This window comes from Squalius cephalus (genome assembly GCF_949319135.1).
Source record: "Squalius cephalus genome assembly, chromosome: 4".
Taxonomy (NCBI): domain Eukaryota; kingdom Metazoa; phylum Chordata; class Actinopteri; order Cypriniformes; family Leuciscidae; genus Squalius; species Squalius cephalus.
This window is the reverse complement of record NC_137125.1, coordinates 24879784-24902286: the sequence shown is the minus strand read 5'-3', so window position 1 is coordinate 24902286 and position 22503 is coordinate 24879784. Positions and strand designations below refer to the sequence as shown.

At 37.8% G+C, this 22503-nt stretch overlaps 1 protein-coding gene across 1 annotated transcript; it reads left to right on the top strand.

Moving 5' to 3' along the window:
* Positions 1 to 8023: 8023 nt before the first annotated feature.
* Positions 8024 to 10605, top strand: LOC307156845 (uncharacterized protein). Its single transcript, XM_079868526.1, has 2 exons — positions 8024 to 8145; positions 8961 to 10605. Exons 1-2 carry the CDS (start codon positions 8125 to 8127, stop codon positions 10569 to 10571), a joined length of 1632 nt encoding a protein of 543 aa, XP_079724652.1. The 5' UTR covers positions 8024 to 8124; the 3' UTR covers positions 10572 to 10605.
* Positions 10606 to 22503: the final 11898 nt, after the last annotated feature.

The following is a 22503-nucleotide window of genomic DNA, read 5'->3' as shown; positions in this document are numbered from 1 at the left end:
ATGTCCCATATGTGCAGTTTCAGAGAGTGAAGAGGATCTGTGACCAAGATCATGTTTTTGAAAGTAAATCACTAGAGATGATGTCACGATTTAAGGAAAGGGGATATAGAAGCTCTACTCTCCAAAAAGCTTACACCAGAGCCAAACATGTAGATAGGGCATCATTACTACAAAGGAATACACCAAAACTAACAAAAGAGAGGTCTGTTTTTGTCACTACATACAGTACAGAGGCTGAACAGATAAGGCAAATCATACAAAAAAATTGGGGAATTATTGAAAGTGATGAGGTATTAAGTCAGGTCTTTCCTGAACCACCTCTCATTAGTTTTAGAAGATGTCCCACCCTACAAGATAGACTGGTTCACAGTTATCTTAAACCAGAAGTTAAACAAACATGGTTAGGCCCTAGGCCCATAGGTTCTTACAAATGCCATCACTGCAACCATTGTGCTAATGTAAGACAAACCAAAATTTTTCATGATGTTGGTTCTCAAAAGGAATTCACTATTAACCATTTTATAAACTGCCAAACTACTTTTGTCATTTATAGATTGGAATGTCCTATGTGTGAAGTCTTTTATGTAGGAAGAACTAAGCGGCATTTATTGGACAGACTGACTGAACACAAATACGCAATTCGCACAGGTAACACCAACTATCCCATGGCAAGACACTATATGGAACATCACAATAGTGACCAATCCACCTTACAGGTCTGTGGGATTGACCACATCCCTTTGTCCTTAAGAAAAGGCAATAGGCAAAGGCAGCTGAATCAACGGGAAGCTTTCTGGATATATCGTCTGCAGGCTACTAAATATCCAGGCTTGAATGAGGAACTTGACCTTAGTGTATATCTTTGATGTTCTGTTGTCCTATGGTGGTTTGAAATTTGTATACTATGCTTGTATTTTAACTTGTATGGGTCACCGTATTGGGTACTGGTATGTTCCTTTCATGAAGTCAGTTTTTGTGTGTACTTAATTGATTTGGTAAGAAGTGGAAATGATGACATCTGGGGCCTGTACCATGAAGCCGGTTTAGGTGGCTAGCCAGCTATGTTTCAGTTTAGTTTGCGCCAACCCTGGGTTTTAGGTACTATGAAAGTAGCTCGGCTTTAATCGGTGTTCGTTGCCATGGTATCTTACGCTGCACGGCTAACCTGCTCCGGGGCAGGTTATGTTCTGGATTCAAGATCTCAGACTGAAGTTTGACCAATCAGCTGTGAGCAAAGAAACATATAGGTGACGTAACTAATTCCCAGTGTCTGTTGCAATGTCTTCACCTTTTAAATGTTTTCTTTATTTGTTATTTGATTGTTCATAAGCAAAAAAAAAAAAAAAAAAAAAAAAAAATGTCTTCACCTTTTAAATGTTTTCTTTATTTGTTATTTGATTGTTCATAAGCAACAAAAAAAAAAAAAAAAAAAAATCACCTTTTCTACCAAACCCTGTGGACATCTCAGCGCAAATTGTTAGACTAGCACTTTGTAGAGAAAGAGTTTCAAGAGTTTTGTTTGAAAGATACAGATTTTCCGCGGAAGGAATATCTTGTTTTTGCAAACTTCTTGGGCCGCACATAAATAATTTGACACGTCGAACTGCACGAACGACACGTCATGCACTTACTGTACCGCAAATGGTATTGCGTTGCGTTTTTTCACAAGGTGGTCCTCGCGCTGCAGGAGTGCATTAATAGTTTCATGTTCCCCGGACATTTATCGATCATGTCCATAAAAGAGGGCTTTTATAAAATTGCCGGTAAGATATATTGATAGGGCAACATCACATGAACACATTTTTTTTTCTTTCAAAAAGCAAATTTCAAAAATGTAGGCTATACTATACAATACAGTACATGTTAAGAATTATTTAAATCTTTTTTATTATTATTCTGTTAATCTTATGATAGGATTCCCTAGAGTTATTGGAGCAATAGACTGCACACATGTTGCAATCTCCACTGCTCTAGGAGAACATAAGGCACATTATGTTAATAGTAGGCCTAAGTCCTTTCACAGCCTTAATGTTCAAGTAGTCCTACATGTGAGATGATTCTTTTCTGTGAGATGAATCTTTAAATTAATAGTAACATTAACATATATAACAATGATCTACTAAACATTTCATCTGCATGACTTGTGGTCATGAACGTATGATCACAAGTTTGGATGCCAAATGGCCTGGCTCCAGTGCATGACCAGGAATTTTCTGTGAGTGTTGTGTCAGCGCTTTGAGGAAAGAAAGTTAAATTTGGTACAGTACAAAACATGACCCTCTATCATGACCCTCAGACAGGGCCACAGCACCGCTTCAATGTGGCCCTCAGTAAAACCAGAGTGAAGATCGAGATGACCTTTGGTATCCTAAAGGCACATTTCAACTGTGTTCGGCGCTTAAGAATCACTAGAGCGGGCATCACAGATAGTGGCTGCATGTGCCATTCTGCACAATATAGCCACCATTAGAAAGGAGCAAGAAGAACCACCACAAAACCAGCTTCTCCCCGATGAAACTGACCCGATCACACTTGACCACCCAGCTGATGCAGATGTAGATGCAATCACCACAATATTACACTTAATAAAAGCACATTGAAACTGCAGATAGGCCTCAAATTGTTTTATTGGTTTTGTGGGATGGGAGGAAGAAAGAGAGAAAGAGAAAGTTGCATTAATAAATATTCATACTAAAGTGTTACTTGGTTAAATAAGTTCACATACTGAGGTCAGATTTATCCAGCTGTTTGATCTCCATTTTTTTATTTTTTTATTTGGAGCCTCCTCAGCTCACAGTCCAGCTCCTTTAGTGAACAGTCTAGTTCAAGACTCCTTTAGTGTGCAGTCTAGTTTGAGACTACTTTAGTGTGCAGTCTAGTTTAAAACTCATTTAGTGTGCAGTCTAGTTCAAGACTCCTATTGTACAGGGCCCTCCTGAAACATAATTCCACCACAAACATGATCTTTACAAGTTTTCTGGAGGCTAATCAAATCACAAAAAGTTCCTTGACTTCCTACGTACAAACACAGGACTGACTGTAATTTATGTCAAGGTTTTTAAATCCTTGTTCACATTTCTTCTGAAGCCCATTGAGGTAGAGGCTTCAGTTTCTGTAGCAGGTTGTGAAAAATCCTACAATAAAAGAGATGTGTAAGGGCCAGTCCCTTTTTTAGCCACACATTCAAATGTTTGCCATAGTAAAAAGCCTATGCATTCACCTCAGCAACTCTCTGAGAACACACAGACAGTGTCTTCATCATTTCCTCCACCCCAATAAATAAAAGTAGGCCAATATAAAGCATAACTGTTGTAAAGCAGGTTATGTTTCTGGTGTTCTGTCTGTTGCATACTGACCTCTGTGTGGGAGACTGTGTGCATGTGTGTTGGCTTCAACAGGGACACTGTAACTCTACTGCAGAACATACAGTCAGCCATATTTAAAACTTAAAAAAGTAGTAATATTGCACACGTAGGCTACCCAGTGTTACTTGCTAAGAGGAGCCAGCACCAGGGTCAGATTGTACCTGTATCGGTCGTCCCTTATAGCCAACTCCTCCACCAGTGTATTCTTGAGGAGTGGCCCTCCACCGGTTTTCTGAATTTAACTCTTTATTTCTGTTTGCTGCAAACAAGTGTTTGTGATAAAATGTTCACAGAAATAATAAAAGGTTGTGGTAAATACCTTTTTGAATTATATTTTTATATGTTGTCTTTATCTGCTGTCAAGAACGTTTGGAGTTGGGGTTGCATCTAAAAATCAATGAATATTAATCTTTCTTAGTATATACATGCACATTTTTTATATATTATAAAAATAGGCTAAAATATAACATCATTTTACATGAATAGCCTATACAACGTATTTGTTTAACTTACACATTAACGCAATCAGCAATCTTTCTCCAACAGTCTTATCTTCTCTTTGGCAGCAGACCGTATTGTTTCGAGCTTGAAATACATATTTAAATTCATGGTAATTCTGAATGATTATCTCTTGCCCCTCCGCGGAAAAATATATCGCTCTCGCGCTATACGTATCGAACGCGATTGGTTGTTCGGTGCCAACGTGACTTTGGTATGTGCACGCGCGCGTGGAGTAATCATAGCTTAAAGCTCAAAGCCTGAGTTGACAGAGAAAGTTGATGAGCTGCATCATGGTACCAATAAAGCCTGATCGCATCGGTTTGGTTTTGTCGACTCAAAACTAATCCTGTAACCCCGAGTTTGTTCAACTACCATCATGGTACAGGCCCCTGCTGTCTCTTGTGTGTACTAACAATTGTAACCTTAGCACCACAGTTGACAGATGGAGACTTCTGATTGGTGGACTGTTAGTTCATAAGAAACTTTGTTTGTTTGCGATCTGTTTAACTCCCAGAAGAAGGCATGTAGCCGAAACGCGAGTTTTTTAGTGGGTTAATGTGACCAAGCCATAATAATAAAGGCTTTTTAACTTTTGCAATTGAGAGTGCCTTGGAGTTCCTTTTTCCTTTTTGATTTTTGGCATTTAGTTTCCCATCCAAAGAGCACCTCGATTTTAACCAAACTTTGGAGTCCAGGAAGCGCTCCTCTACCATTCCTTTTTTCATTCTTTTAAGTATATCTGGATCAAAAGATTGAGTTCAAGTACAGGCCAAATATACCTGGGCCCGTATTCATAAATAATCTTAATGCAAAGAGTAGCTCCTAGTGACAAAATTCTAAGAAAATTCTTAGAAATGTGGGCGTTTACTCTTAAAATTAAAGAAAAAAGTAATTCAGAAAGCATCTTAACCCTTAAAAGAGGTCTTAAGGTCAAAATTGTAAGGAGTACGGACGAGGACTTTTCAGAGGCTGAAGAGTTTCTTTAGCAGAGGAGAACATGGCAGAAAGACGAAGAGGGAGAAGAAATGTGTTGCAGACAATGGATGACAGTGAGTTAATAAGATGCTATAGATTAGATCGTGCAGGGATCATGTTTGTGACTGATCTTATTAGAGACGCGCTAACATCTCCGACACAGCGCAGAAATGCCATAGCGCCAGAAATTAAAGTAATCACTACATTACGATATTTGGCAACTGGGAAAATGCAACAATGCACACAGTCACATGTAATTTCAAAGTGAAGGCTTAGAATAGACCCTATACTTAAAATCACTCTTTTTTTCCTTCTTGGACAACCAGCCAATCACAGTCTTCAAAAGATTGTGTCATACAAAGCAACGGGGTCAGCCACGCCTCCTCACTAAGATGAAAGTTTTTGTCTTTTCCTTGCTCAGAGTTGCTCTCAGATCGGCCCCGAATCGCTCTTAAGCTAAGACTTTAAAAGTGTACAAGTTTTTAAGCTAAATTAAGAGTTTTCTGAGAGGATTCTTAGAATCTTTATGAATACAGGCCCTGGACTTTTCTCTCAGTATAAATCAAGTACACTGAAGTGTAATTTTAAGTATATTTCTGAGAAGTACATAAAATGTAGACTGAAAGTATTTTTTTTATTTTAAGTTTAAAAGAAGTATACTAAGTGTGAAAAACACCAAGCTTACATTAGCTACTGCTACTATTCCCCACCAATTCACAAGCACAAGAGAAAAAGTATTTTGTACTTACATTTAATACCCCTGGAACTCAATGGAAGTTGATTGAAGATGTCATAGTTGGTAGTGTTGTTATAACCAGTCAACTGAACCAACAACCTTTTCACAAAACTGACAAAACCTTGTCAAACTGTCAAAATCCATCAACAAAATCCATCGTGCTACTTTCTGACATTCTAACTGAAAGTGGGTGAATATCAAAATACATGATAGAAACATTTTGTTAAACCAATTACAAGTGTTATGTGGACAACACCATTGAAACAATTACTTTTTATTACAACTGTACATGAATAAATAGGCCATTTGGCCCTGGACTAGGATATTCTATTTGTCCATTCTATTGGCTCTATTCTATTTTGAAGACTTGTGCTGGCTGCACAAGTCTAATTTAAGGCTCTCACAAATAAATAGTATGGGTATATTATACATTTTCTGAGTCATCAGAGTGCCTTGAGTATTGAAGTTGTTGAGTTTTGTGTCCGTGGTGTTCTTTCATGCCACAGGGATAAAAGAAAGCATACAGTTTAGGCGGAAATTGTGAAAAAATGTGTGTTATTTCTGGTTTAAAGAAGTCATGTGACCTCTGTGTTTGACAGACAGATTCAGTACTGGGCTTAAATGAAAGCATAAAAGGTCCCCTTTCCAACGATACCAAGCACCATATTATAGAATATTGACATTATCCCTAGCATGAGCCTAAACCAGATATACACCAGGGCCCGTATCCCTAAAGATTTTTTGTGCAAAAAGTGGCTCCTAGCGGCCAAATTCTAAGAAAATTCTCAGAGTCATGACGTTTTCTTAGAATTTCCCCTAAAAGTGACACGAAAATCCCAGTTAATATAAAAGCTATTCCTCAAGATTCCTAGCGCTTAAAAGGGCTCCTAAGGCGAGATCTGCTAAGAGCAGGGAAGAGGACTTTTAGTGGCTTAGGAGTTCCCCTAAGCAGCTGCACAAAATGGCCAACAGAGGAGGCAGGAGAGATGTCCTGCAAACAATGGATGACAGGGAATTATTGAGACGCTACAGATTGGATCGTGCAGGAATCATGTTTGTTATTTTATTTTTTAACAAGCCTTCATAAATAGACCAGCCAGCAATCACAGACATTGATAAAAGCTGAGCCGTGTTACCCTCGTCAAGACCACACTGAGTTGTAACGTTGCAATTTCTACTTCATTAAGGACAGCCCCTTGAGATAGGCCATCTTGTTTTCAATGGGGTCCATATGGGAGTGAAAGTACAAAATATGCCAGCTAGGATATTAATATGAGCAAATAAGACACGAATCATTATTTGAAAAGGGTGTAATTAGCTTAAGTTTTCACATATTTTAGATTCTAATGTTAGGCTATAACCCCTACAGCTTACTATTCATTTTCCAGATATTTTCTTGAATGTGAAATATTATTTACAATTACAGTCTGCATAAGATTAGAGTGTATAATTATGTTTATTGATTTGAGGGTACATCCTTTGCTCATTATCACCAAAAGTTCATTTTCATCAAACTTGTAGGATCAACCAATCACGGCTTTTGAAATGATGACTCATACCTAGCAACGGGGTCAACCACACCTCCTCACTAAGATAGGATTTTCCATCCATTCCTTGCTCAGAGTTCACTGAAAATGTTCTGGAATCACTTCTAAGCTAAAACTCCTGGCAAGGAATTTTTAGGTTAAGTTAGGAGCTCTCTGAGAGGATTCTCAGAATCTTTAGGGATACGGGCCCAGATTTCAAAAACGGAATTTATGTTAGGAGGTTAGTAACTTCATGAGCTGAAAAAAGTGATTTCGCTACCACCCCTGCACTGCTATCGTGATTTTTCTAATAATCAAGCGTAGCGTTAGTTCTGGCAGGTCACGTTAGTCAAGCTCGCATCAGCTGACCCTCAGCTGATCCACATCTACCTATAGGAATACAACACCTATCACCGTATACATATATAAGCTCCTTCAGTATTATCAGCAGCTATCGCGTTTCTCAGGAGCAAATTACCCTCCTCCATCCCCAGCTCCTCCTCTCGCCCAGTCAGGATTTGACATTCTGATTCCCCTTGAATCAGAATAATTATCGAATAATGTTGTACTTTAAAATCTTGAATTAAATATATTTGCACATTTTCATGTTGGTTCTGTTCTGTTTACCCCAAGGGGGATTATTGCTGCTCTCCCTGCTCTTATCCATGCTAGGCTGCATGGATGCACAGGGAGTTCTCGCCCAGAACGGAACCATTCCGCCAATCCAAACTGTATGCTAATTGTCAATCATATTTGACGGTAGTGGTCCTGACAGAACTAGGGATGTATACCTTGCCAAAAAACAATGATAGCATTTTTCCCCCCGATGATACCGATCAACCCCCCTGGCTCATGGACTATACAGTGTAGGGGAGAGTGGGGACAGTTGCAACATGTGGCAGTTGCAACATTGCTGATTTATCCAATCAGGAATGAGCTGGAGTCATGACACTCCTACTGCACATGCTCAGTATGCCCCTCCTTCTTTCTGGAAGTTAACAGCCACATGTGAAACTACCTTATGGGAGAACTGAAATTCAAGGTAAAAAAGTAACTTTTTTTTTGTCATACTGTCTAAACTGTTTTAGTATTGATCTTTATAGTTTTATAGTTTGAATGTGCAGTTTCTTAGCTCTTAACAGACCTAGGTACAATGTGTTCAAGCTAATGTGTTAGGCTAGCATCACTAGTTTTAAGATGGCTGCCAGGGGGTGAACTGTCCCCACATGGTGTTGCAACTGTTCCTCATGACAATAATAATGACAATTAGATAATAAAAAAAAAAAAAGGCAAATCAGTGGTTTGATAAAGAACATATTTCAATAGCCAGGTGTCTCCTCTTTGTATTTCAGCAAATTGCTTTTTTAAAAGTCAAACTAGGCTGCAGTGTATCCTACATTTTCTGTTCTGTTTTTTCAGTATGCCACGAGACAGGAAAAGGACAACAGATAGGGGTGTCCCTCTACCTATTCTGTCCTTAGCTGCTGCTGTAGTGAGCAATGACGGCAGGACAGTGAGGTCTGTGGCAAAAGAGTATTCAATTTGCCACACAACCCTCTACCGCTTTATTAAAAAGAGAGAGAGGTTAAGTCCAGGAGAGGAGATGAGGACAGGTTATTGGACCCCGAGGAGGGTCTTCTCAGTCCAACAGGAAGATAGCCTGGCAGAATACCTGCAGCTGATCTTTTCTATGGTCTCAGCACTAAAGAGGTAAGGATGAGGAAGGTATTAAAGCAGAGTGTAGGCTTAAAGGGAGGGCTGGTAGGGAGAATTATATAAGAATATTGAGACTGTGAAATAATAAGATAAGAGAAATTACCATTCCACCTCCATTTTCATTTACCATCCAATTCGCAGGTTCGTAGATTAGCCTTCCAACTGGCTGTCTATTACAAGTGCTCCTACCCTGAAACCTGGAATGAGTGCTCCCTGGCTGGCCGGGATTGGTTTATGGGGTTCATGAAAAGACAGCCCAGTCTGTCTATACGGTGCCCTCAAGCTACCAGTCTCACACGGAACACAAGCTTCAACCGTCACAATGTATCCTTGTTTTACGACAATCTTGCAAATATGCTTGCCAAAAACAAATTCGAAGGGAAGGACATCTGGAATATGGACGAGACCGGGGTCACAACTGTCCAAGAACCAGAAAATGTTGTTGCCGGGCGCGGCGTCAGACAGGTGGGGGCAGTAACCTCCGGAGAGAGAGGAACGCTGGTAACAGTTGCATGTGCAGGCAATGCATTAGGGAACATGATTCCACCCATGTTCATATTCCCGCGGGTTAACTTCAAGGACCATTTCATCCGCGATGGCCCGCCTGGATGCATTGGAGCCGCCAATAAATCAGGGTGGATGATGGAGGACCATTTCCTTCAGTTCCTTAAACATTTCCACCACCACACGAGGGCCTCATTGGATGCCAAAGTCCTCTTGATCCTTGATAATCATTCCTCCCATCTTTCTGTAAGAGGAATAGATTTCTGCAGAGAAAATGGCATTGTCATGCTATTGTTTCCACCCCATTGCTCCCACAAATTACAGCCACTCGATCGTACCGTTTATGGCCCCCTAAAACGTCATGTCAACACATTTTGCGATACCTGGATGAGAAGTCACCCAGGCCTGACGATGTCCATCTACGACATTCCTGGAATCGTTAGGTTGGCCCTCCCATTGGCTGGAACACCAAGCAATGTGCAGAATGGCTTTAGCAGCACTGGAATTTGGCCTTATAACCGAGATAAATTCAAAGACAGTGACTTTGCACCATCTTTGGTGACAGACCGGCCGCCACCACCAGTTCTTCCAGAGCAAGCTGGGACATCTGCTCCTTTGGAAGTTTCTCCAGTGCACGCTGGGACTTCTGCCTCTTCTGCAGTTCCTCCAGTGAAAGCTGGGAGTTCTGCTTCTTCTGCAGTTCCTCCAGTGCAAGCTGGGAGTTCTGCTTCTTCTGCAGTTCCTCCAGTGCAAGCTGGGAGTTCTCCTTCTTCTGCAGTTCCTCCAGTGCATGCTGGGACTTCTGCTTCTACTACAGTTCCTCCAGTGCAAGCTGAGTTCTCACCTGAGACTGTTAGACCTCACCCCAGAGCAGGACCACGGAAGATAACGAAAGCAAACAGTAGGAAAAAATGCAAATCGGCCATCTTGACAGACACTCCCGAAAAGGAGGCTTTGGAGAGGGAGAAAGCAAAAGTTAAGAGAAAGCCAACAAATGTTAAGAGAAAACTGACAAAAAACACACTGGAAACAAGCCAACAAACCAAAACCGCAAAGAAAAAGCATACAGAGAAGGACAGTGACTCTGAGAAAGAAGAAGATTTTTGCATTGTCTGTTTGGAGAGCTACTCCAGACCGAGCGAGGTGTGGCTTCAATGTTGGCAGTGCAAGGCATGGGCTCATGAAGCCTGCACTGATGGTGGTTCCATTTACGTTTGCCACAATTGTGAGTCAGATGGGGAATTGTGAATACTTGATGCTATGAAATAATTAGTTTGTGTTCTTTTGGTGGTTATGAAATGTTAGGGCCTACATAAATCAGTTTGTGGGATTGACAAAGGTGTTACATGGTTGTGTACTTGTTTTTGTACTTTAATAAGTTAACTCAGTGAACTCTGTTCTCAAATAAACTAAAAAAGAATGTGAAAAATGATGCCGAAGTATGAGTTTTATTACATCTAAATGACTGTTGCAACTACCCCTCGGTACTGTTGCAACTGTCCCCATATATGGGGACAGTTGCAACATTTTTCAGGGTCCATTTAAGTACAAATTACTTTCATATTATCACATGTACACATGTTGCAACAGTATGGGCAGGTAGGTGACACATATGGGTTTAATATATATATTTTTTGTCTTTCTAATACAAACAGTCGCTGAGAAATGTGAGAAAATGTAAAAAGTGTTGCAACCGCCCCCACTCTCCCCTATGTCTTTCGGAATTTTGAGAGTAGCCTACAATTCTATTGCGGTTCTGAGCCTGCTGATCAACTATTAGTGAAATCATCACAGATCCATTGATTTTGGTTGGATTTTTATGATTTTTTCTGTGGAATGAGTATACTGTTTGGTGAAAAGAATGACATATTGACTGATGTCATAACTTGGGGGAATAGTTGATTGCCAATGAAGTAAAGATGAAAATATTGGAAAAAAGTGAGAAAACGCCTAATTTTTTTGCATTAAATTGATACAAAATCATGTAGAAATGTGTTTTAAGAGTTTAACTAAATTGATACAAAATCATGTAGAAATGTGTTTTAAGAGTTATTTTTTCAGTGGATGTTGTCAGCACATGTGTTCTGTGTATCTGGAATGCATTTATTGACAGCCTACCAAACCCACTGAGGATTTGAGGAAAAAAAAACATTTTTCACATTTTTCTGATAAAAAAATAAAGGGTGCATACACTAAAATGGCCACATTTTTTTTCCGCGATATTTCCGGCAGAGCAGACCCTCCAATTATTGGTTCTTAGGGTCAAAGTTAACAGAAAAAACACAAATAAAAAGTATGGCAGACCATGTCAGGTTCAACCCATTTTTTAGACTTTGGCTCCCCGACTATAGGTCCGCATTTGGTCCGCTTTGTAACGTCCGCTGACGGACATTCTGATGACGTCCGCAATTGGTCCACTTTGTAACGTTCGCTGACGGACGTTCTGAGGACATTTGTCCGGGCCAGTTTGCGAACGTCCCTATTTCGTCCCTCACCTGCCATTTCCATGACAACACTTGCAAAATCCAGTCGCACATGCCTTTTCTTTTATCATCAGACCTGACACCTTGCAACTCAGACAAAATAATAATTAAACAAAAATATAAATGCAAATAAACTATAGTAAAAAATATTTGAATTAATTGTAAAATTAAGTTTGTTAAAAATGTTATTGTTTTAATGTTATGTTAAGATAATAAACTTAGTAACTTCTGTCACTAATTAAAGATGTAATCAAATCACGAGACTGTTTTCAGCGTTATAATTTAAACATCAAAATATGATAATTGATTCAAATATCATATTTTAATATGTGACCCTGGACCACAAAACCAAAAAACAGTCTTATGAAAGATCAAAAGGATAAACAATGCAGATTTATTTTTTACAGCCATTTTTTATCATATTTATCAGGGGTGCCATCAATTTTGACCAATTATTTAAGGTGGGAAATGTACAAAATATCTTCATGGAACATGATCTTTACTTTATATCCTAATGATTTTTGGCATAAAAATTTATAATTTTGACCCATACAATGTTTTGTTGGCTATTGCCACAAATATACCCGTGCAACATAAGACTGGTTTTGTGATCCAGGGTCACATATAAGCTACAATTTATAGGCTATTCATGCATGAAGAAAATAAGGTTGAATGCAGGAGCTCTAAAAGAATGCATCGACTTCAAATGATGAATGCAGCCAAGGAAGACGTGAAGAATGGAAAATTGCTAGGAAGAAAGTCGAGAATAACACAGGTAAGACAAATAAAATTATCCTAACTGCCCTTACAAAAATAACCTACAGGAATCCTGCAGGATTTTCATTTTTTCTGCAGGTATCCTGCAGGAATTATAAAATCCTGCAGGATTTTTCACTTGTACTGCACATCAGTCCTGCAGGAATTATAAAATCCTGCAGGATTTTTTTAAAAATCTGCAGGAATTATAAAGTCCTGCAGGATTTTTCACTTGTACTGCACATCAGTCCTGCAGGAATTATAAAATCCTGCAGGATTTTTTTTAAAAATCTGCAGGAAGTATAAAGTCCTGCAGGATTTTTCACTTGTACTGCACATCAGTCCTGCAGGAATTAAAAAATCCAGCAGGATTTTTTTAAAAATCTGCAGGAATTATAAAATCCTGCAGGATTTTTCACTTGTACTGCACATCAGTCCTGCAGGAATTATAAAATCCTGCAGGATTTTTCACTTGTACTGCACAGCAGTCCTGTAGGAATTATACAGTCCTGCAGGATTTTTCACTTGTGTTGGATGTTCCTGCATGTTTCTGTTGTACTGAAGGGTTCATTCTAGAACATGTTGGAATGTCCTGCACATACTGCGTTGTACAGCACAAGTGAAAAATCATACAGGAATTAAAAAAAAAATTCCTGCAGGACTGCCGTGCACCTCACGCAGAAACAAAATGTTTGCTTACAGGAGTTTTCCCTGTAAATGAAAAATAAATAAGTCAAAAAATAAATATAAAAAAAACCTACAGGTTTTGGATTCAGGATAGGCTATGTCTAGCCCTTAATCACTCCTAAAAAAGGACAACACTTAAGGTCTTTGGGGTCATTTTGACCCCAAACTTTTAAAGAGCGATTGCATAAGGAAATATACATTTTTTATATGGAAACTATATATCATTTTTTTTATTCACTTCTCAACTATACATTTATGCTGTGTTTTTGTGGAAATTTTGATTTTTTTTACCTATTTACTGCACAATTACATAACTAGGCCATAAATTGTCTCATGAAAAATGATTTTTTAAAGAAAAAATCACTTAAATGATGATCTTAATTAAATCTAAATAGTTGTTGGACATTGCTCTATGTGTTAGGGATAGAATACTGACATCTGCTGGTTTGTGGAAAAACTTTAGAAATTATAATTAAAGAAAGAAAGTGCAATGACCACATATATCCAATAGAGGGCCATAGAGACTCATTCATTTTCACTTCATTGTTCTTGATGCTTCAACTTCTCCTCACAACTTTATGATATATATTTTGTGAATATTTATTTAAACATTTTGAAATACATAAAAAATCTGTATTTTTGTCAGAGTTAGAATTTGTTGTTGTTTTCTGATATATTTTGAATTATCTGCTTTTGCAAATTATTATACATACATTTGCAGAACCATTACAAGTCACCACTATGACATGACTGTGGTGTGTGTGTGTGTGTGTGTGTGTGTGTGTGTGTGTGTGTGTGTGTGTGTGTGTGTGTACAAGCTTGTTCCATGTTGCATATGTGACATTTTTCAGATTTATGCCAGTTTAGTTGATTTTATTTGCCAATTTCTATAAAAATGCTCTCTGTTGCAGTGACATACATGTGTGTGTTTGTGTGTGTGTGTGTATGAGATAGAAAGTTCGTTCCACTTTGGGTTTATGCTCTAGGACCAGACCTTGATTTAAATGTAATTTTTTTTAGATTTATGCCAGTTTTGTTTATTTTATTTGCCAATTTCTATAAAAATGCTCTCTGTTGCAGGGACATACACGTGTGTGTTTGTGTGTGTGTGTGTATGAGATAGAAAGTTTGTTCCACTTTGGGTTTATGCTCTAGGACCAGACCTTGATTTAAATGTAATTTTTTTTTAGATTTATGCCAGTTTTATTTATTTTATTTGCCAATTTCTATAAAAATGCTCTCTGTTGCAGTGACATACATGTGTGTGTTTGTGTGTGTTTGTGTGTGTGTGTGTATGAGATAGAAAGTTCGTTCCACTTTGGGTTTATGCTCTAGGACCAGACCTTGATTTAAATGTACATTTTTTTAGATTTATGCTAGTTTTGTTTATTTTATTTGCCATTTTCTGTAAAAATGCTCTGTTGCAAACACATACATTTGTGTGTTTGTTTATGTGTTTGTGTGTGTGTGTGTGTGTGTGTGAGATAGAAAGTTCGTTCTACTTTTTATTTATGCTCTAGGACCAGACCTTGGTTTATATGTAGAAATTTTCAGATTTATAATGGATTTAATTTTATTTTTTTGACAAACAAAATAAAAAAAAGTCATTTTTTTCATTTTCCCATTCATTTTCAATGTGGGGTCATTTTGACCCCAAAGACCTTAAAAGGTAAAAAAAAATGTACACACCTTTAGAACAACCAAATCAAGCCCAGTTTTTTTGTGCATGTTTAGATAGATTATTTAGGAAAAGTCACAGAGTTTCATGCCCCTGAGATGAAGGTAACATTTTTAAAAAATGAAGGAAATGTCCATTGGGGTCATATTGACCCCAAAGAGTGATTAAGGGCTAGACTAGAGAATAAAACTCGATAGTTGCTGTAGTTTTATTCATACAATTTTTATTTAATTAGATTCAAGTACATTTCATGGAACTATTTTTGATATATTATGCTCTGGCTGTTGGCAGCAATGAGACAAAACAATGAGTCCCCTAAAACGATTAAAAATAAAAAGTAAATTAAAAAAATTAAGAGTGAGAATAAATAGGCAATTATAAAAAAAAAAAAAAAAATTTCTCTAAATCATTTCAAAATTATACATTTATGCAAACATCCACGACATGTCAACATTCAAGAGATATGAGTCTGTATACTGTACATTTGTACCTTTTATAACATGAAGATGCAGCTATTTTGTTTTTAATCCAACTCCCATCTATTTGGTTGGATGCAAAAAAAAATATTTGCAAGACCTGGGCCCGGTTTCCCGATAACGCTCACTCTTAGCGCGCTAAGAAAGCTCGAAAGATATATCTTACCAAAGTTGTTTATGTTCCTAAGTGTGTTCCCCGAACCATACCTTAGAAAGCTGCTTAAGATATACCTTCTTACGTGCGACGTTACCTGGCGCTGTCCGTGGCGATGGTGCTGAATTGTTTGATATCGATGGCTCGAGAATCAATTATTCTCTCGTGCAGGGGCTTGTTTATGTGAGAAAGCGGTGATCTTTATAAATGAAGCACTTCAGAAATAGTTGAAATTGCAATTTATTATGATTATTGGATATTATAAAAAATAATCCAAACTATAATAGCCTATAATAGCCTAGCCTACATATTTTAAAATTGTAACATATATTGCTGCCACAATAACCTTTTCAAAAATTTACGTGCCTTCTTCTCTTTCCCATTTTTGTTCGCTGAGGTGGAGCTGCGATGAAATATTGTTCTTGTAAATACTTCCCAGCATTTCAGTAATAAAAGTTTACATCTTGCGTACGGTGCGTAGACAAACACTGATATTATGGATTCGGACGGCACTAAAATCACCGACTTACCCCTGTAAATGTTTAAAATACCGGACGAGCCCATGAGAAACAATATTAGCATCCGAATAGGACTTAACTGACAGTAGCCTATGCTTTCACTGGCCTTTAAAAGAGCGTTTTAATTAAATTAATAATATTGTATAATAATATAATTAAAAATCTAACAACAATCAGTGTAATGACAATTTTATTCTTTGCATGAAAACACGTGAATTAGCCTAATTGAACACTGTCTGGGTGTATTAAAACTTCAGAATTATATTCATATAGACCTGCAACAGTGATAAGGTAAAGCTAAGAGTGGTCCAGACCAACCTTACGAAAGTGTGACTTACAGAAGATATACTTAGCGAACAAACGTTTCGGGAATCGTGCCATAAGGTTAAGAGAGAGGTTAAGGAATAGGTTAAGAACTACTTAGAGATAAGAACGCTTTGGGAAACCGGGCCCTGGTAGGTCCTTGAGGTAGACACAGGTTGAATGTATGTCTGTGCATTTGATTTGATAAGTTCAACTGAGTCAATCCCTCTTTCTTTTAAAATGCTTGTTGCTGTTATCCCTGATTCTCTGTCTTTGCTGATGTCATTACTTGTTGTTTTCATAACATCAATGAAGGCATGACCCTCTCCTTGCGCATTGCCTATGTCTATAAATGATCGTACTAATGCTATAGACCCATGTTTGGTTTGAACTGCATGGTTGATTCTTTTAGATAAAGATTTTGCTCCTTTTAAATGAATTCGCTTGCCATTAACCACAGCCCTAGAATAAAAACTGAAAGCTCTATTTGCACTAAAACCTGACTCTTGAAGGATATGAGACTCTCTTGGGGTTGGCTGTCGTACATGTGGGCATCCAAGAAACATCACGCTAGAACTACCAATACACTTTGTCACAATATTGGTGCCTCCCAACATTTTTTCAACAAAGCTTTTGCTTTGCTGCGTTTGTTCATCATTGAATACAGCAGCAATGAGTCGTGGAACATGTTGGTAAAGGTTAAACATGTTAACAATTTGTTCTGCTACAGCTTGTGTGCCATGAAAGAGTTTCTGAAGGTGTCCATTCTGGGACTCATATAAGAATGCACTGTGACTCCATAAAGGACCCCAATTTTTCACAGATGCTGCTGCATGTACAAGTATGTGGACATTATAAGACACATGACACTTTCCATACTGAGACTCAAAACGGCCCACAAATGCTTTTAAAAGGCCATCAGCTTTGTCAATGTCGTGGGGGGAAATTGAATCTTGAAGGAGAATGTACAGGTGCTGGTCATAAAATTAGAATATCATCAAAAAGTTGATTTATTTCAGTAATTCTGTTAAAAAAGTGAAACTTGTATATTATATAGACTCATTACATGCAAAGTGAGATATTTCAAGCCTTTATTTGTTATAATTTTGATGATTATTGCTTACAGCTTGTGAAAACCACAAAATCAAAATCTCAGAAAATTAGAATATTACATGAAATCACACAGTAATTACACAGTAGCCCCGTTTACATGCACACTTTTTTGCTATTCTGATTGAGATCGTTCTGATTGACGGATTCCGGTTGACTGTTTACATGGAATGTTATCTAAACCGATCTGGTGTTTACATGTGCTGACGCTTTCAATCGAAGTCATTTTCTGACATGCGCACACAGCTTGTCTGACGGATCTGGAAGCTCATTATTTCCACGTTTTCAATCCTGTCAAGATGGTGCATCACTTAATTGTCGCGTTTAGTTGTAGGCATCAGACGCGTTTCCACTGTCGGGCCAGTGCGAGCCATAAACGGGCCGTTTTATTGTTATTGTGTAGGCTATTGTTCTTTGTTAATTATTGTCTTGTTTTGTAGCCTATTTGCATCAGTTTTTCATTCTCATACTCCTATCACACTCATGATAGCATATAATTAAATATAGGCCATCATTATTGTAAAAAAAAAAAGAAGAAAAAAAAAGGAAGTTTTATCAGAAAACTGATCGGAAAGAAATCACTGGAAACAGCCTGATCGATCGCAAAACAAGAGCGACTGTTTGCTGGCATTTTTGTTGTTTAATTGAATTTTAAAACCCACGAATAGATGTTTTACCACATGTTTACAATAAAAATCGATACATTTATCATAATGAATTAATTTGTGTCAAAATTGCACACTAGTCACAGAAATAAAGTGGTTTACCGTTTATGACGTTTGTGAACGTTTACAAAAGAAAGAGGACACAAAACTTATTCGCGTCTGTTTCTGTTTATTTGGTAGCCTAGTAACAGGACGTATTTACATCACATTTAGAAAGAATGTTCATTTCTACAAATATGCCACCAAAAATATGACCTGAGGAGCTTTAGCACTCTCTCCCAGAAGGATACAGTTATATTTTCAGTCAGAGAAAAAGAGGATAGTCCGAGACATAGGCTACTGAAAGATAAAATAAAAACAGGATTATGATTTGTCTGATTTCTTCAAGCGTACATATTTTCCATGTTCACTATGGTAATGGTTAGCGTGCATAGTTTTTTTGCATCGGGTATAAATATTCCTACCTTATACGGTGATCAGAATCCACATCGGATCACAAACAGAAGGCATTATGTTAGCTGACAGAATTATCTGGCGCAAAACCAGGCATGCGCAGAAAGACGTACGCTCAAAGTAATCGGAACAGCTCGTTTACATGGTGTAATCTTTCGTTTGATCGGTTCATGAAAAGGTTTATTCCACCCCCTTCAATCCGACTGAAATTTCAATCGGTTTGAGCATTTTTATTCCGATTGAGGTGTTGACATGGAGCATTTTCATTCTGATTGGACTTGCACCTGGTTATAATCGGAATACAATGCTACATGTAAACGGGGCTACTGATACCATGGTCATTGAAGCAGGTTTTGGTTCTTTTGGCAGTGTGGGCAGGTGCAAATCCTGCTGGAAAATGAAGTCAGCATCTCCATAAAGCTTGTCTGCTGAAGGAAGCATGAAGTGCTCTGCAAATGTCTTGGTAGACGGCTGCGTTGAGTGGACAGCACAGTGGACCAACACCAGCCGATGACATGGCTCCCCAAACCAACACAGACTGTGGAAACTTCACACTGGACTTAAAGCATCTTGGATTGTGTGCCTCTCCATTCTTCCTCCAGACTCTGGGACCTTGGTTTCCAAATGAGATGCAAAATTTGCTCTCATCAGAAAAGAGGACTTTGGTCCACTGTGCTTTATTAAATCCAGAGTCAACGCAGCCGTCTACCAGGACATTTCCAGAGCACTTCATGCTTCCTTCATTTTCCAGCAGGATTTGCACCAGCCCACACTGCCAAAAGAACCAAAACCTGCTTCAATGACCATGGTATCACTGTGTAATTACTGTGTGATTTCATGTAATATTCAAATTTTCTGAGATTTTGATTTTGTGGTTTTCATAAACTGTAAGCCATAATCATCAATATTATAACAAATAAAGGCTTGAGATATCTCACTTTGCATGTAATGAGTCTATATAATATACAAGTTTCACTTTTTTAACGGAATTACTGAAATAAATCAACTTTTTGATGATATTCTAATTTTATGACCAGCACCTGTATGTAGCCTGTACTAGAAGTAGTAAATGGTCAAGATATTGTCTGGGTAAAATGCCGAACAAACAGGGAAGGCTGTAAAATAAGAGAAAGTGTCTGTATTCCGAAGCTTTCCAATATTTACGCAAAGAAATTGAATGGGGTGGTCTTGTTATACTTGTAGGTGGTTTAATGGCAAGTAACCTTCTTTCAATTTGCTCAATTTCTCTTCCAATGTACCAAGGCTCTGTATGGTATTTGGAGTCAAACCATAGGGTAGTCAGCTGGCGACAAACACCAAGTAATATGCCATGCATGTAATCATATGCAAATCCAGAAACCATATTAAAAAACATCAGCAGCATTAGAGGAGATGGACCTTTTACACCATTTATGCATGTTCCAGAATCAACAGCTTGCTGAGCATCTTTAGTGTGTTTTTTGTGTGATCTCAGCTCTGGCTCTGTTGACTGCAAAGGGTACACCCTTGTAAACCCATTACCCTTTTCTACAACTTCACCCTTTTGATAACACCAGTTACAACCATGCTCTCCATTAAATTGCTTGACATTCTGTACAGCACAACAAGCCACTGAATCACAAATGCAAAGCAAACTGTATACATGGACTACTGATTTTTCACCTTTCCACTGACAAGGTAACCCTTGGTTTTCAAGACTTCGCAATTCATTAACAAATGATTGCAGAAACGAGTTCATTTCTGGCTTTTTTGGCCCAAACCACAAACCGCCAAGAATGACATGCTTTGCCCTCAGATTAGGGGGGAGCTCGTTGATTGTGACTTGAAGAGGCCAGATATGAAAAGGAGAAGATTTGAAAATTGGAACACCATCAACATTCCAGGACACTGAAATATTCGCCAATTTTGGGTCATTTAGTGCATCAATCGAGTTAATAGTGCCATCAAATATGTCTTCAACATTTTGTGAGTTGCGCTTTGTCCTTGACCATTTGTAATTCAAAGACTGACAAAAATCTGTATCCTGAAATTTACCTCTTAATTGATCTGAAATAGATAACTTGATAAAGACAGAGCCAGATTTGATTAGGTTTTCCATGTCCCCTGGGGTACCATTGCATGAAGCACAGTGGGTGGGGATTTCATTACCAAAGAAATATTGGCAGGATGGGCAAATATACTGGACTTCAAAAGTGTCACAGTGAAAGGATTTCATGAACTTGTATAAGCTATCTGGAACACCATTGGTTGAATCAGGACAGTGGAGATTGATAAGATCTAACAAGTCACTCAAAGCCACTTTGGATGTTGTATGCCTGAGGCTGTAGGCAAGTATACACAGCAGAGATTCTTCATTAGTGATTTTGGCATTTGGATATATTTTTTCCTCACTGGCACACTCCTCTCTTTCTTCTGTGCTTCCCTCACAAACTGCACTGTGGTTTCTGACAATCTAGAAAGTAAATATTGCACTAATTACAAGCTGACACATAAAGAAGTGTGTGCTTTTAAAAAAAGCATGAGGCTATAGACTAGATACATATTCTAAACTTTATTCTCACATGAGTCTGTGGAAAGTTCTCATCAGCTGTGCTAAAAACATCACCCTCGTCATCAGCAGAAAAGCCTTCCTGTTAGAAATTGTGCATTTATTGCACATTAAAACAAAATCCATATAAACACTGATATTTACAAATGTATGCAAAAAGCATTGGATTAAAAAAAATATCAGAAATTCATTCTCACATCAGCATCTGAAAAGTTTCCATCAGCATCGCTGACGACCTCATTCTCTTCATCAGTAGAAAAGTTTCCCTGTGAGACATGTACAGGTACTTGGACCACTAGTTTTATGCATGTACTTAAATTTTGTAAATGTTCTGGCTGATAAAGGATCAAAGAATTGCCAACCTTATGACAACAAGGAAGCACAATTCTAAAGAAGATTAACTTTGAAAAATAAAAAAAATAAAAAAGACTATTCTCACATGAGCATCAGGGCAGTTCCTGTCAGATTTGTTGATATTGTCACCACTGTCATCATTGGAAATGTTTTCCTATAAGTATGAAATTATAAACATACAGGAGCATGTTAGACATGGTTTCTTGACTACAACAAATGGCCATGAATTTATCACTGAAAATGTTTTTTAGGCCAACATTAAAACCTGAATTACTTCAACTATATCGGGAATAAGCCATGTCTTGTATGATCTTCTCTTTTTTGCTCCTGAAGAAGAAAAAAGAGCAGATTTCTTGCTTATTTGATTAATGTAAGTCAATATGTAATTGTACAATAAGAAACAAATTGCCTAAAATACAGTTATTTGCATTCAGCAACCTAATATATTCTGTGTCCATCGCCTTTTTGTAGCTGCGGGAACAGGTGCCTCTTCATTTAAGTACACTTTATACTCCATATCCTTCAAAAAGAAACATGATAGTGTTATTTCTTTGTAAATATAATAAAGAATATATTTTTTGCATTACCCGAATAGCTTAATCCAAATGAGAACATTTCCTAAAAATGCCTACAATAATGAATCTGGGTATTTGACAAAATTGACTTAGTTAATTGGAAGACATATTTTATTTTAGAGGGCTATTTTTTTAAAGAAAAGAAAAGTTTGGTCGTAAAAGTCTTAGTGTTGTCTTTCACCCTGAAAAAGACGCTCGTGTAATTTACATAAAGAACCGGTAATTAATCTTTTATTTTAAAAAGAAAAGTTTGGTCGTGAAAGACTCCGTGTTTTAATAAGAGATCTTTCACCCTGAAAAATAAGCTTGTGTAATTTACATAAAGAACCGGTAAATTAATATTTTCACTGAGGTGACGTGTTTCATTGACGCCCACTTGCTTCGCGTAGCCGATTCACGTGACACCATTGCACGTCATTC

Excerpts from the sequence above, each read along its gene's own strand:
- LOC307156845 (XM_079868526.1), top strand. The coding sequence starts at position 8,125 with ATGGGAGAACTGAAATTCAAG. Across the intron at positions 8,146-8,960 it reads TGGGAGAACTGAAATTCAAG|GTTCGTAGATTAGCCTTCCA; the intron begins GTAAAAAAGTAA and ends TCCAATTCGCAG.